This window comes from Stigmatopora nigra, chromosome 14 (genome assembly GCF_051989575.1).
Source record: "Stigmatopora nigra isolate UIUO_SnigA chromosome 14, RoL_Snig_1.1, whole genome shotgun sequence".
NCBI lineage: Eukaryota > Metazoa > Chordata > Actinopteri > Syngnathiformes > Syngnathidae > Stigmatopora > Stigmatopora nigra.
Genome location: NC_135521.1, coordinates 4,762,852 through 4,777,548, shown reverse-complemented (window position 1 = coordinate 4,777,548; position 14,697 = coordinate 4,762,852). Strand labels below are relative to the sequence as shown.

The window sequence follows — 14,697 nt, the reverse complement described above, 5'->3', positions numbered from 1 at the left end:
GGCTAAAACTGTGTGTTTTTATTTTATTTATTATTTTTTTAAAGCCTTGCTGTTTTCCTGGCCATAGCCAAGTGCATTAACATATGTTCTCCAAGTGCATGATGCTACTCTGCATTAGTAAATGCTTATTACAGCAAGATGTGCCCAGCACTCTTCCGCTGAATATCCATGAGTAGAAAAAAAACACATTGATATAGGCCCACTAAAAACAGTGGGGATGTGTCCCTCGTGACAGGGGGGCTACTTCACATTTCAGTCTTAGGACCTCTTTATCACATTGATATTCCTCCCCTCACACTAATGGCGAGTCGTAGGGTTGAAAAATAAAGGCAAACTTGCAACTGAATGGTGCACACTGAGCAAGATGAGGTCATCAAAGTGTTGTTTTTTTCTTTTTTTCTTTTTTCTTTCAATATGAATGCTTTTTTAGCATGCAGAGTCTAATTTTCAAACTGTGTTTTACATCTCCAAAGAATGGCCAGTGTGAAATTTGCAAGGTGAAGAAATGATCTCAAACAATGTAGCAGTGAGGTTACTGTGACAAATTTAATAAATAACTCTTTATAAAATGGTCAATTCCTTGCTTCTTTTCTTCCCTACGGTGGGCATTAAAATATATTTAATCAACAGGGGATTTGTATAAATTGGAAAATAGAAGGAAAACAAAAACGAAGTAAGCATTTTCCATAAAACATTTTGAAGGCAAGAGGGGCAAATACATGTTAACTGCAAAAATGTGGAGGATTATTTCTTAAGAAAGAAATATAGCTTGGATTGGACCTCTGTGCAAACTAATGAACTGCTACTCGTTTTGTTAGAGTCATTAACCATAAGACCCAAACCTAAAGTTTTCTTTTAATAGCAAACAATTGCAAGGTAGCAATTTTAGCAGGGGAATTACTTGTCTATGTGGGAAGGCAAAATTTGGGGTAAAACTTTTTAATTGTGCTGCAACGGATTTAAACATGTTTTGTTGGGGTTTTTTTTGGTGGATTTTGAAAGGGATTCTGATGATTTAAATTATTGTGTTTGTTTATGGCATGGTCTTTTGTATTATCACTTATTTTTTTTACTATGGGAGCATGATAGAAGAATCTTATTTTTCTAATCTTGACAAAACAGTAATCAATTGTTTTACATTATTATATCAGAAAGATTTATGCTTTCACCAGAAACATTGTGCTGTTTCCCTTGGTCAAATTAGGATTTAATTTGTGATTTAAAAATAAAAACAAAAAACAAAAAAAATTTATAGATCATTTTGTAAAATTGACATTTTCTTTATGATCTGTCATTTTTAAAATATTTCCAAAAGACCCAAAACACCAAGATGACCTGTCATTTTTTGTTCAGACATAAGCTTTATCAAATCACTAAAAGCCTTTGTTATCATCATACACAGCTGCGTATAACAAAATAGACCTATATGCCGATAATATGTTGAAGTCAAACTAAAATGCAAATCCACTTCCACCGTAAATTTGGAGTGCACAATGACTACCCATTAATAGATTGGGAGTGACGGGAGAGCTCATTCCGAGGCGAGATTTCCACGTGGATCTGGTCTATGGCACTGGGGTACATGCCCCCAGCCATCTGGGCTGATTTGACAAATGATTCTCCCTCAAAAGGCCTGCACGCTGATTTGTGTGGTAATTGATTGGAGGGAGGTCTTCAAATCCCTGATTGGTTTAGGTAGATATGAGAGGGAGATATTGCATGGAGAGAGCACGCTCAGGAAAGAGGGAGAAGATACAGAGCAGGAGACCTGGGGAAAAACGCAGGGAATTCTAATGGCGTGTTATAGGATATGTTTTGCTTTCCGTAAGAAGCAAATGATTTTGTTACAAGCTACGTGTTGCTCTCTTGCTTATAAAGCCGCCGCCGTATCCAATTTGTTTGTGTCACCATGGAGATTGGATTTCATTATTCTAAAAGAAGAGTTTGATTTGGAATGAAATATCATTGATCAATTTCAGGTGGAGGTCGATCCATTTTAGACATTGGTGGTGACGGAAGAATATGTTAAATGTTCTTTTGGAATTGTTTAGGCCAATAAAACAGGAGAGAATTATGACAGTTCAATTACAATAATTAAAAGTCAGAATGCTGAATTCGGAATATTTATGACAGATCATCAATGACATGAATGTTTAAAAAATAAGGTGCTAAACATTGACTTTGTGTTGCCATAGTTTGAAGGTATTTTGAGGTAATAATACTTAAAATAATAAATAATAAGCGGGGACGCCATTTTCACAAAAAGACTTAAAATAACCAAAAGAATTATCAAATATGAATTAAAAAATGGTCAATTCATGAGATAAGTTGGAGACTCTTTTTAATAACTTTAGTCAATAGTATTTAGTATTTAGTAGCAAAATTGAGTCATATTTTCTCATAAACCCGATTTAGACTGCCTTGCTGTACATTAAGCTTTAAGGATGTTTTTCTCGTTAAGATGAGAACTTCTATTTCAAATGATCTTTGTGTGTGTTTGATCATATTATTATCACTTTGAAATGTATTTACTTAATAAACCAAATGTCATCCATCAATTCTTCTTGACGGTTGGCAATTGTTGAACTTGTAACCGCCGCGGGGTCATCAGTGCTTTTGATGCTACACGAATCACCTGTGGTTTACTGCTGTGGAGGCCATTAAAATGATACGGGTTCAAGTGTGAGCTTTCCAACTAAAATGAACTGCCATCGCTAACCAGAGTAGATGGTTACCATTGGCACCCTTCTTTAATTCAATCTTTGACATTTTCACACTTCAGCATGGATGATGGTGTCAGCTTGTAAAACATCAATAGAAGGGAAAAAGAAAACATGAATCCCACAAGCTTTGGGTAAACAGGACGGCGGGGGGTCAAATGTTTGCGACTCTAGAAGCCAGTTAGTATTTTATTACCAAAGATCTGCAGTCTGTTTGGTTTCAACTAAACCAGGCGACAACAAGGGAATTTGTTACACAAAGTGCAGTTAGTATTTCATATATAAATTATCTTGCAAATGATCTTTTTGTTGACCCTGTTGGTTCAACAAAAGATGGGTCTGAGCTGATTTGAAGCCCCAGTGTTCTTCTTAGTGGTTTGAGAAGTGGGCACAAAACAACGGAAATTAGCTCAATTTTTGACATGTTAATTGCTTTTAAGGCAATTGCAGGGAATAATGAACATGCATGTTTCAGGGGAACGGACTACCCAAAGAAAACCCATGGAGGCAAAAGGGACAACATGCAAACTCCACACAGGATGGCCAGAATCCACCGAGGAACCCTTGATCTCAGAACTGCGAGGTCGACGTGCTAACTAACCACTCTTCCACTGTGCCGCCGGGATTTTCTCTATTAAACCGAATGAATCATCTTTAGGGTTTTTTTTAAGTTGCTCTTTCTTGACTTTAAATTGATCTTTCACACGGCCTTTTCTATCTCTTCCGAGTGTGTTTACATTCTATTCGCCATTCATCTTCCCTGGATTATTGTACATGTGGGGGACTCAGACCCTCACTCAACTTTCCCATTGTTGGAAAGGGGACGAGTTTATTTTGTGGGGTAACCACATTGCTAAAAGGACATCTTGATTCACCGCTGTAATTTGTCTACAATATTTTGAAGCTGGCAAAGAATATATAGCGTCTAGGTGCCTTTCTATCCTTAGTGCTTGAACCCAACCCCCATAACTTGCCCTTCCCATCTGTCACCTACACAAACCATATTCTATGTTAGATGCAGAAGATATCACAAACACATTAATTGCTGCACGTGGTATGATGAATAATAAAAAAAATACAAATAAATAAATAATTAAACACATTTACTACTACTTTCAGAAATCCTATTTGCTTTATATTTTAGAAATTCCCAGCATGACGAGTGTGACAGTACAGTTAATATGCAGGGGGGGGGACTATGTATGCTCTCATTATTGTGCACTACTTGCTGTTTAATGAGAAATACTTTTTTTATGCCGCAGCCTTGTGAAAAACTGACACAATTTTCTACCGCCTGAAGCCTGGTGTCAGAATTATGATCTTAACTTCACCCCTTACCCAGACTACCATACTGTAATGATGCTCTGAGGTGAGCCCACTCATCAATTATTCACAGAATCCAAGATTTTCACTCTTAATCTTCTTGCCAGCTCGAGGAGACCATTTAAGAAAACTAGCAGAGAAAATAAAAAGAACAGGAATGGGGAGAGACGGCCAAAAAAAAAAAAAAAACAAGTACAAAAAAAAACAAAGAAAAAAAAAACACTGAAGGCAGCAAGTTGCTTGGCTCGAGTGAATAAGAGAGTTTGCAGTGGGAAGACAATGCATTCAATGTTACTATAATTGAGGTTTAACAATGTGTGGGCCTTTGGGATTTTCCCTATGCAGTATATGGCCTTTAGACTACTAAAATCACTATGGAAACCAAAAGGACCCGGATGACCCACTGTGCCCACCCACTCGGACAGCCGTTAATCATCTTTGCTCAGATCCTGGCACTGTAGAATTTGGCCAATGTGTCAAGAAGCAATTATACATACCAGATCATCCTCCCCCCACTCTCCCACTCTTTTAATAATAATCACAGAGCAGCACATTTAAAAGCCCTCTCGTCATTACACTATCTTGAGGAGAGGGTGGAGGGGGTGTGCATAATATAGATGAGAAGACGTGCAAAAAGACAGAGGAGATTCCATTCAGAGAAACCATTAAAAAAGGGAATATTCTTTCTCATATGAATCATATCCAAACCATTTGCGCGCTCACTTAACAGCCCACCAAGTTGACTGACGGACTAAATCACCCCAGCTGGCCCCCGTTGCAATGGCGGCACATTTTGGTTCGGTGCAAATCACAAAGACTAATGGGAGCTGACGAGGAGAAGAAAAAAAAAATATCCGGCAAATCGCTGCTCCACAATTAAGTATGACAATAAATGTATATAAACACAAGCAAGTGTGTCAAAGTGGCGGCACGGGGGCCAAATCTTGCCCAGCGCATCATTTTGTGTGGCCCGGGTAAGTAAATCATGAGTGCCAACTTACTGTTTTAGGACCAAAAGTATAGATTTATATTACATTCCCTGATGTTCCCCCTTTTAAATCAATACTTCTCATTTCTTAATCAATTTTTGTAATTTTTTTAGTTAAAAAATCCTTTTGTAAAATCTAAAAACATATATAAACAAGCTAAAATAAACATTGTTTTAGGTCAATACAAAAACTCAATATTTAGGGCTTTTTAATCCAGTTCTTTTAATCCGTTTATTAAAGAAAAATATCTAAATATTATATCTAAAATGGTCCCGCCCACGTGAAATCAAGTTGACGTTAAAGCAGCCCGCGAACCAACCAGAATGTCTGGGATACTTGCAATATTGCCTAAAGTGTCTAATAACCTATTGAAGAATTGCTCCATTGCTGCGTGAAGGACATGCCTTCTAATCATAAATTGATAACTTTTTTTCAATTTGAAGGAAATGTGTCATATTTGATTTGGATTTACCGTCCTTCCACCATCCGCACTTGTCAAAGGCATTTCTGGGCATCGAACTGGAGTACACAGCTCTGACCAGTTGATGACAGGCTGCCAGAAAGGTTCTCTACATTGAGGTTTTTATCGAGGTCGTCCGCTCCTCGCTGTCCCACCAATGCCACTCATCCAGCCGAAAAATGGACACACAGTCAATTATGACACATTTGCTGCTAAGTGAACTGAGACTGTGTGAATTTCACTGCATAACACATTATCGCAATGACTGAGAAGCAGAAAAGGAAAGTTGCCTCCATAGAAATGACGTCAAACGTGTGTGTTAATGCAAAAATTTCACCAATTGAGAAAGTTAACATCGAATAAATATCCAGAACTTGTTCAAGTTAACCAGACACTGCATTTTTTAGGACCTGTTCTAACTAAATAAGTACTGTTCGTTTTAAGGTCAAAACACATTTTTCGTACAACACTGTCTAAACAATCATGTAAAAAAAAAGATAGACTGATTATGGTATCTTTTAGAAATATATACCTGTATTGTGTCTAAAACTTGAAATGTGTCATTGGAATCAATTCATTTAGATTTTACCTGTACAATATAATTAATTTAGTTAGAATTTTGTCCATGAGAGTAGTTGTAATTGCAGCAGTGAATGCCAAATAGCGATAAAAGACACATATTCCAGTAAAAAAAATAAGAAGGCCGAGTCCAGAACAGCACGGTTTAAGGAAGACCCAAAATACTTTGGAAAATCCCCCAACTTCCGAGCCTCTACTAAAGAACCCGAGCTTAAGAATGATAGGTACCACCTAAGAAGGGTGCCAAAGAGATGCATATAGCCCCACTAAATACTCTTTCTAAACTGATACAGTTATTATTTTCCTAAATCCAGTGGCTGAAAGTATTGTAGGTCTTACCTTGTGAGGACAAATGGGTGGTGAGATAAAAGACCTCTCTGGCGTCTGGATCACATTCTACAAGAGAAACACATTATCATGGGCTTGTTTCATTGGAGGTTATTTCCCTGTAAATCCTCAATGATAGAAATAGCAGCTTATTTTCCATCTGCAAGGGCGCATTGGGAAATATTTTAGTAGCTTTAAAGCAACTGAATAAACAAGCATGTGCCAGTTTAGCGCTAATCCAAGACCCGCAGTTTGCGCCGAGGGTCATTTTAAATCTTTATCATGTCCATTTCTATCACACATTTTCTGAAAAGGGATAATGGTTTTGTCTTGCTTTCTAGTCTAAACCTTTATTCCAATCCATCCAACACTATTAAAAAAATCCTGCTTTGTGGAAGAATTCACTCAACGTGTATTTTCCACAAAGGCTTTCTTTTAGGTTAAACGCTGATCACATTGTTAATACACAAAAAAAAAACGTAGCTTTCATACAAGAAAACACTGATAACAAGCAGACATGAGGTATGTCAACACGCCAACAACAGATGGTCCCGCTGCTTGTGATTATGCAAAGATCCAAATTATTTGCATACTCATAATTCCAACGGTGAACGGAAAAAAAACAAAAACGGAAGCGGTGGAGTGTCTTGATCTGACCTGAGTGTGAGATAAGCTGCACAAATGTTTGAGTAGAGGCCAGAAGGGAAGTTCAGGCAGGGCAGGCTGGGCCCACCAAGGAGCTATGAGCCACGTCCTAGGAAGACCCTGTTGTTTTCAAAGCAGGTGCTTTCAATTATGCCCTCATATCCAAGCAGGCAGCTGGGGCATGTTTAATGGTGCCCTACCCAGTACCGTATCACCGGGACAGATGTGACAGTCAACTTTAGACTCTTAACATCTATATTTAATTGTACAGGAGGCAAACACCTCACTGGCCGATCAAACCAAGTAAGAACTAAAATCTGAAAAAAAAGAAGCAGGCTGCCACTTGCAGCATGAACACTATGCTCGTGAAATATAAATGAAATAAAAATGGGTCTAGCTGGGACAATGAATTTAGTCGACAAAATTTTCCCTGCAGATTCAGTAGGCCATGTAACCATGATACTATCTAATTGATGTGACATGTAAACATGAGTTATTTTCTTTGGGGATAGAGGAAAGAAATTGTTCCCATGTATGTTGGAATACACACGGACAAATTTGCACAGAAACATTCATGTCAACAAAGAATGTCCTTCATTTCTCCTTCTAAAAATCCTTAAAAACGCTGTAGTAAACCAACAACTGTTCCTATTTTCACTATCACCGGGACCACCCACCTGCGTACAAAACCAACGTGATCCTCCACAAAAGCTCTCTGCCAACAAAAATGAACATTAGATGGTCACCAAATAAGTCAAAGTCAAGCTGCTAATCCTACAGAGAACAAATATTTTCCATCTCATTAGCTTTGGCACCCTCTTAATGAACTACTAAAAGGGCAACGTGACCACAGAAAAGGAACACAGAACTTAGAATGGCTTGTTTTGGGGAGAATTAGACTTTAAAACCGACCAAAAAAAGAAAATGGGGAAACATGTAGTAACGAAAATTATATTATGCACAATAAATCAGTCAACATTTAACATGTTTTTGAGGGGGTTGAATTCAGATCATATAAAATATAACATCTTATCTTTGGCACTTTTTTCAGCATTCCGTAAAATCTCATTTTCCGACTTTTTCCAAGACCAAATTCTGTACTCTTGGAATGATCCCACATAAAGGTCAGCTAATGTATTGCCAGGATTGCGTGGCAACTGAAATTTGACTACAGCTGACAGTGTGAGTCACATTGAGTTTACATCACAGCAAGGCATCTGATTGGTGCTTTCAGATTGAGCCCCACCTCTAGCATTAATTTGAAAATACAGCCCACACCACAGAAGACAAGCCTGACATGCCATGTACAGTGTCTTGTACACGGCGAACGTCAGACTAGCGAAATAGTTTCCTGTCAGTCACAGGACAAATATAGCAAGAGAAAACAATTTGCACTCACATTCACATCATGGCTTGGAGGGAACAGATTATACATTTCCTGCACCAAATATAGGGAAATCATACTAAAATAAAAGTCACAATCTACTGTATACATGAATTCAACATGCCAACCTTCCCAATATGTCCCACAAAAATACATATAGAAAATAGTCAATTCTGAGGGGACAGAGATTTGAGGCCTATTTGTGTTTTTGTGCCATCAACACCAATATAAGGATGCCTTATATATACATGCCTGTCTACTTTTTGGTGATTTGCAGTAGTAATATACTATAGATACTGGATAGTGGGATAGTGTCCCACAATCTAATAACATGTGCTTTCATTAGATTTAAAAGAGCAATGTAGTTCAAGGATTATCAAATGCCTTTGATCAAGTTTTTTTTTTCACAATACACACTGCTAAATCCGTTGTTTGACTAGATATTTTGAGAAAATGCATAGGGTACAAAAATGGTATGCATTAGAAAAATGAAGGAGATAAGATAAGATAAGATAAGACTATAACAGAGAGGTGAATCCGCCCAGGTATAAATATATAAAATATAAAAAGTGATTTTGTTTGTTCTGTGACAAAACTTTTTTTTTTTTTTTATACTACATTGATGGTACATTTTGGCACTCGTTCCAGCCATCTGGAGACTGCCTTACTATTTCAGTCTTGTAAACAATGTGATGTTTCCCTTGAAATAAATAATAATGATAAAAAAAAAACATCAACAAGGCTATGAATATTTGAACCCCCCAACCCCATCTGATTTCCTGACTAAACTCTTTCCCCCCAACCCCCATGGCACCCTGCTGTAGTTCATTAGAAATCTCTGAGCCTGCGGCTATTTTGCAGGGTTTCAATCCCTGCATTATTATTTATCTACTTGCCTTGGACACGCAATCAAAGGGACACGCAATATGCACAACACGAACTGCAAAGATACATCTTTTCCATGATACTAGTCTAAAATCCTATAACAGTGAGCCAGTGTATCCATAGCACAAACCACTCCCCCCCCCAAAAAAAAACCCTCTGCTTCATCCTTGGTGTACTATCACCTCCAATTAATGTCATCTCCAGGACCAAAATGCGAATAAACAGTTAATTTGATGCTGCTTCAATCAGCCCAAAATTCCAAAGCGAATGTTTCTAAAACGTTGGACCATTATACCGCGTGCTTACAGAGAGAAAAAAAGCCCTTCAGAAAATGATTGAATACCATTTTAATGGGTAAAAACCTTTCTTACAGTCTACCTTGACACGTTATTGATAATCCATGTCAGTCAAGCAAAAAGAACATAAGGACAGCTGACAAGACATAAGTTGAGCGCCTTCCATCTTCTTCCCTGCCTGGCATGTTTATATTGTGAGTGAGCAGAGTGCAACAGCGTGCATATGCATAGACGACGACAGAGGCTCAGAAAAGCAGCGCCTCGGGGAAGTTGCGCCAATAGTACGGGCACTTTGAAACGTTGCCAGGGTGGGCCTCATTTGCAATGCGATTTGATAACAAGAGTAGAACTCTCCATCACTTCAAACCAAATTGTAGTGCAACCAACCAGTCAGGCTTTAGAGTTGGTTGAGAAAAAGATTTGGGAGGGGAACGTCCAGTAAGCATACTGACGGGGCGCTTCTGGTACGGATTGTTCATAGACTTTGTGCTAAATCAGTGCTATGTCATGATTGCTTTGGCAGTGAAAGAAGGTCTAAATTACATGAGAGGGATTTCGGTGGTCACATGGGAGCCTGCCCTTGAGTGACATGCCAGCAACCCGTTGGCAAAACAATGCAATTACAATTTACCAGGGTAGAGTAACTTTTTTAAATATAATTTGAATACATTCAGTATTTGTCGGTATTCAATGACCAAGTTTAATTGTTGTGTGGTATCGTGTGCAGCTATAAGTTTACTTTTGTCCTAAAAATAACGTTGTAGATTCCTCCAATGCTAAATGTTAAATTCATAAAGCATGTTTTATGGTTATGTGTTGCCTTTGGGTTATGTCTGACTATTTTTCAATTTTTTCTACAACTGGACAATTCACATCAGGCAGAGAATCAACAGTCAGAAGGAAAACAGGAGATTAAGTAGGCTCTGTTTTTTTGTTTTTTTTCCTTTTTTATTTTAATTCTTAAGAGCTCTTACTGCATTGGATTGTTTTGACAAGTGCACAATTGCAGTGGATTACCAAGAATAGGATTCCATACCACATTTTTTATAATCTAAAATATGTCAAAGAAGTTAGATGTTTTTTGTAGACATCTGTTAGATTTTTTTTTTTTTAATAAAAAATAGATTGTTTGTGAGAGAATTGTTATTTTCTGCAAGGATAGTATAACTTTGTACATTCCCCACCCAGGGGAATGTATCATAGTGTCGTTTCTTTTAGGAAAAAATATATAAAAACATGATATATTTACTATATATCAAGTTTATTCTCCTGTTTTATGTAGTAATAGATATCAGATGTGGTGTGATTTTCTGTGTGCGTATGTGAGACCAACACTTACAAGTATATAGAGTACAAGTACACCAATTATTGCATCTATTGTCATTTAAGTTCAATTGCCAAGTGTATCTTTGGTCTAGCTAGTGTTTTAAAGAAAACAAAAAAATCAAAGTCCCCTTTAAGATGAAAACCGATGAGATATTTGCGTGTATTTTGCTCCCAAACTTCCATATTGAGGCCACAAAAAAACATATTTCAAGCTGAAAATCTCTCTAATCCATTCATAAATTCTGGGTGACGTTCTAAAGTAAATAGTTTGGCTTTGTCTGGATGAAAGCTGGCTTGCCTTGCTTCATTTTAGTGTCTTTGGGTTCTGGCCAATTTACTCCACGGGAGACAAACTTGTACTCTTGACCATATAACGTGGCGACAATTTGTCACAAGCCGGAATGCGTTTCGCTCTTCAAAGTATATTTCTTGGCCTGCTCTCGTCACTCACTCCCTCGGACCAATTTGTCGTTCTAAGCCTCGCCGCGCTGCTGCCAGTGCCTGGATGATAGCGGTGGGCCTCTCTGATCCAGGCGGTGGCAAGAGAGCAGGCCAAGTGTTACACGAGCCACCCTGGGACAGCCGGCAGGGACTCGCGCCGGCCGATGAATGCCTACATGGCAGGCGACCACTGGCAAGGCGCTCTCTTTCAATTTGACACAGAAAAACAGCTCATCTGCTGTCTGGGGACATTTGTTTTTAGTTTGTGCATTGCACGGATGGCAAAGACCCCTTTCGTAGCCAGGTCAAGACAGTAATGAGGTCCCTTTGCGTGAAAATGAAGCTACACAGGAGTTGGGGTTGACATTCCTGGCCAATGGAAATCAAATCTATGTCACTCTACAAGGCCAAGTGACGTGGTTGGGGGATTGAGTGGTGCCGTCAACAATTGGGAATGTCGAAATGAAGTATAACATGCGTGGTATTTGTTTTCTTCCTTTTTTATGACGTGGGCATCTTCAGATTTTGACCTTGAAAACAGTTAAATTGGATGAAAAATCCAGACAGACCGAGAAGAATAAAGTGTCTCAAACACAAGCCAAAGCCTTGTTGAATGTTTTTTTCTTTCTTTCAGTAAAGCTATTCATGTTTCTGTCTCTTAAACACATGTTTTTCTTGTTTGTTTGAATGTTTCCATTTAAGAAACAATTTGGTCTAAAAACACTAAATATTACAAGCAGGAAAGTGCAATGATAAACAATTCTAATGATGGCAGGGACGTTAAAATTGAATGTATTTTCTTAAGGGAAAAAAGTATTGGGACAGAAACTAGGTTAAATTAACAACAAGCAACGTCATCCATGTGTTGCTGAGTTTTATCTTTGTCCTTGAAATGCCCACTATGTCAGTGCAAGAAGAAATTAAATACGTTGACAAAAAAAAGAACCTGAAGGTGGTATAATAGACCTTGAAGAGTAATTCAGTTGTCCTCAAAAGGTTGTACTTCTCCGTTTTCAAACCCGTGTCTCTAACATGGTGTTTATTGGAACTTCAACCTTTCGGTTTATTTTCTACAAGAAATAGGGATTCTGGTGCCTAACACAATTCCTAAAGGGTGATTTAATGCTACCTAAAAGCCAAACAAGTAAAGGAATAAACATACAAAAGCTTTTCAGACAGCTTCTTAGTATATTTATTGAAAAGTAATAAAAGCTTTGATGCTATTATAGTGTTGAGCTTCTTAGTAAAAGCCAACCAATTTACCTGTATTTTATGTATTTTTTGCTCTGACTCAGTGAGTCAATCATTTAGTCTTTTTAAAAATATATTACATCCGCATTGTTATTGTTTCTCCCAGCTAGGCCAACTGCAATTAGAACATGCCATAACCAGATTGTCTGCACTTCATTTCTTGCAGAATATTTTTGGTAATATGAACATGAAATTGGATAATGTATGCTAATTATCCTGTATTTGAGAAATTACAGATAAGACACTTTGATGAGCTGTCTAATCAACTCCATGTAGAGGCACTTGAAATCAACCTTTTAGACCTTTTGATTTTTTTTTTTACGCCAACACCTTTTACAACCGTGATCAGGCATTAACAACACTAAGTGTTATAATGAAATGTTCTCATGAATTGCTACATGCATAAGATGGCACCCGACAATCAACCTTCTTGAATCCGACACCTCTGATTGGCTAAAATTGGCAACAGATAAGGCTTGGTTTGGTGAGAGAATACTTAAATTGTTTGTTAAATTACAAACAGAATGCATTCGCTTTCAGCATTTTGTTTTAAAGTTGTCTGATCGTTTTTATATGATAATTTTGGGAGAATGGGCTCGATTAGACCAATTGCGCCTAATTTTCAGCTACCAATGGAATAGCCTAGAAAGGCATGTCGTTACCTAGTACCAGACAAGCTTCGATAGGAGTCAGGAAATGTAGGTCAGGCTGTAGTAACTCGCCGAACGCCTTCGCCAAGCTCTTCTTTTACAGGACTATACCCATCTCGGCGAGCCGCAATAACATTTTAACGGTCTCACTGTGTGATTTATGGTTTGATTGGAAATGAACATGGAAAGCTCCAATTAGTTTCCTTGTATTGGCCTGATTAACATGTGTGACTGCTCCTTGAGCACCGATGGCAGGGACATCGACGATTAAGTCCTGAGCCCAATCGAAGCAGCTGTACTCCAGGGCTCCCTGTGGCGTTGCTTGTGCCAGCCATGTGTTTCAAACCAAGAGCAAAGCGGAGAGGCTCCTACCAAACCTCGCAGTCAGGGGACTTGCAGCCACACACGAACTGGACAAGCTGGCAAAATGGGATTCTAGTCATTCAATTCGTTTTCCCAGTGAGACAAAGAGTGAGTGATAGAAAGAGAATTTGTCAGCTTGCTATGTGCGTGTTAAACCTCAAAATAGTGTTTTTTTTTTTTCCCAGGGACTAGCAGGACTGTGTATTGAATGTCATTGCCTATCACAGTAAAATAAGAGGTTAAATAAGGCTAGGGACTTTTAAAAGTCTTATTTTACATTTTTTTCCAGTTTGAGATGGACTATCAGTTAATACTGGGTCAAGAGTGACATTTTATTCTTTCTATGATTAAAATCATTTAATATGACTACACTTATTCTGTAAAATGTATCCTTATGAGAGTTGTGGGGGTGCTGGAGCCTATACTAGTTTTATTAGGGTTCATAGACCACTAATTTTGCTGTCCTTGTGATTGCAGTGTATTTCTGCTGCCTTATTATCATTGGAAACATGTATTTTTTTATTAAAAGTAAACCGTGTAATATTCAATTATGAAATTTTAAAGTGCAATATACAAAAGAAAATATAGAATGCCCTCTAGTAATAAAATAATAAAGAATATAGAGAGTTAAAACTTGCTAAAAATGCTAATATTAAAATGTGCAACTGTTCTATTAAGATTTTACTGAATTATATGTCTTCAAGCAACATCAAAACAAATACAATGAATATATATATGACCAATAAAAATATTGGCTAAAAAAAACATTTTAATGCCTCACCATTGTTTCTTCCATATTAAAAAATAACCAATAAACAATGGTGTGACATCACTGCAAGAATGTGACCTTGAGCAAGTAAACACTGTGCCATTTTAGCAACTATGGTGAATACAGTGTAAGACTCACCATATGTCATCTGAGAATTTGTGCCACGAGTGCAAACACAAGCACGCCTATTTAAAACGTTGTGTCCAAATGCATTTCATGAGGACATATACATGTTTTACAGCGCCGTGCTGTAAATGTCTGAATGCAAGGCCAAAACCACGGCGAGCTG

At 37.8% G+C, this 14,697-nt stretch overlaps 1 protein-coding gene across 1 annotated transcript in view; it reads right to left on the bottom strand.

Moving 5' to 3' along the window:
* Positions 1 to 14,697, bottom strand: part of pcdh11 (protocadherin 11) — a 108,789-nt gene that overhangs the window by 54,393 nt on the left and 39,699 nt on the right. The window contains exon 4 of the mRNA XM_077732605.1: positions 6,411 to 6,467. Coding sequence (XP_077588731.1) covers positions 6,411 to 6,467 — 57 coding nt within the window. The remainder of the gene's footprint in view (positions 1 to 6,410; positions 6,468 to 14,697) is intronic.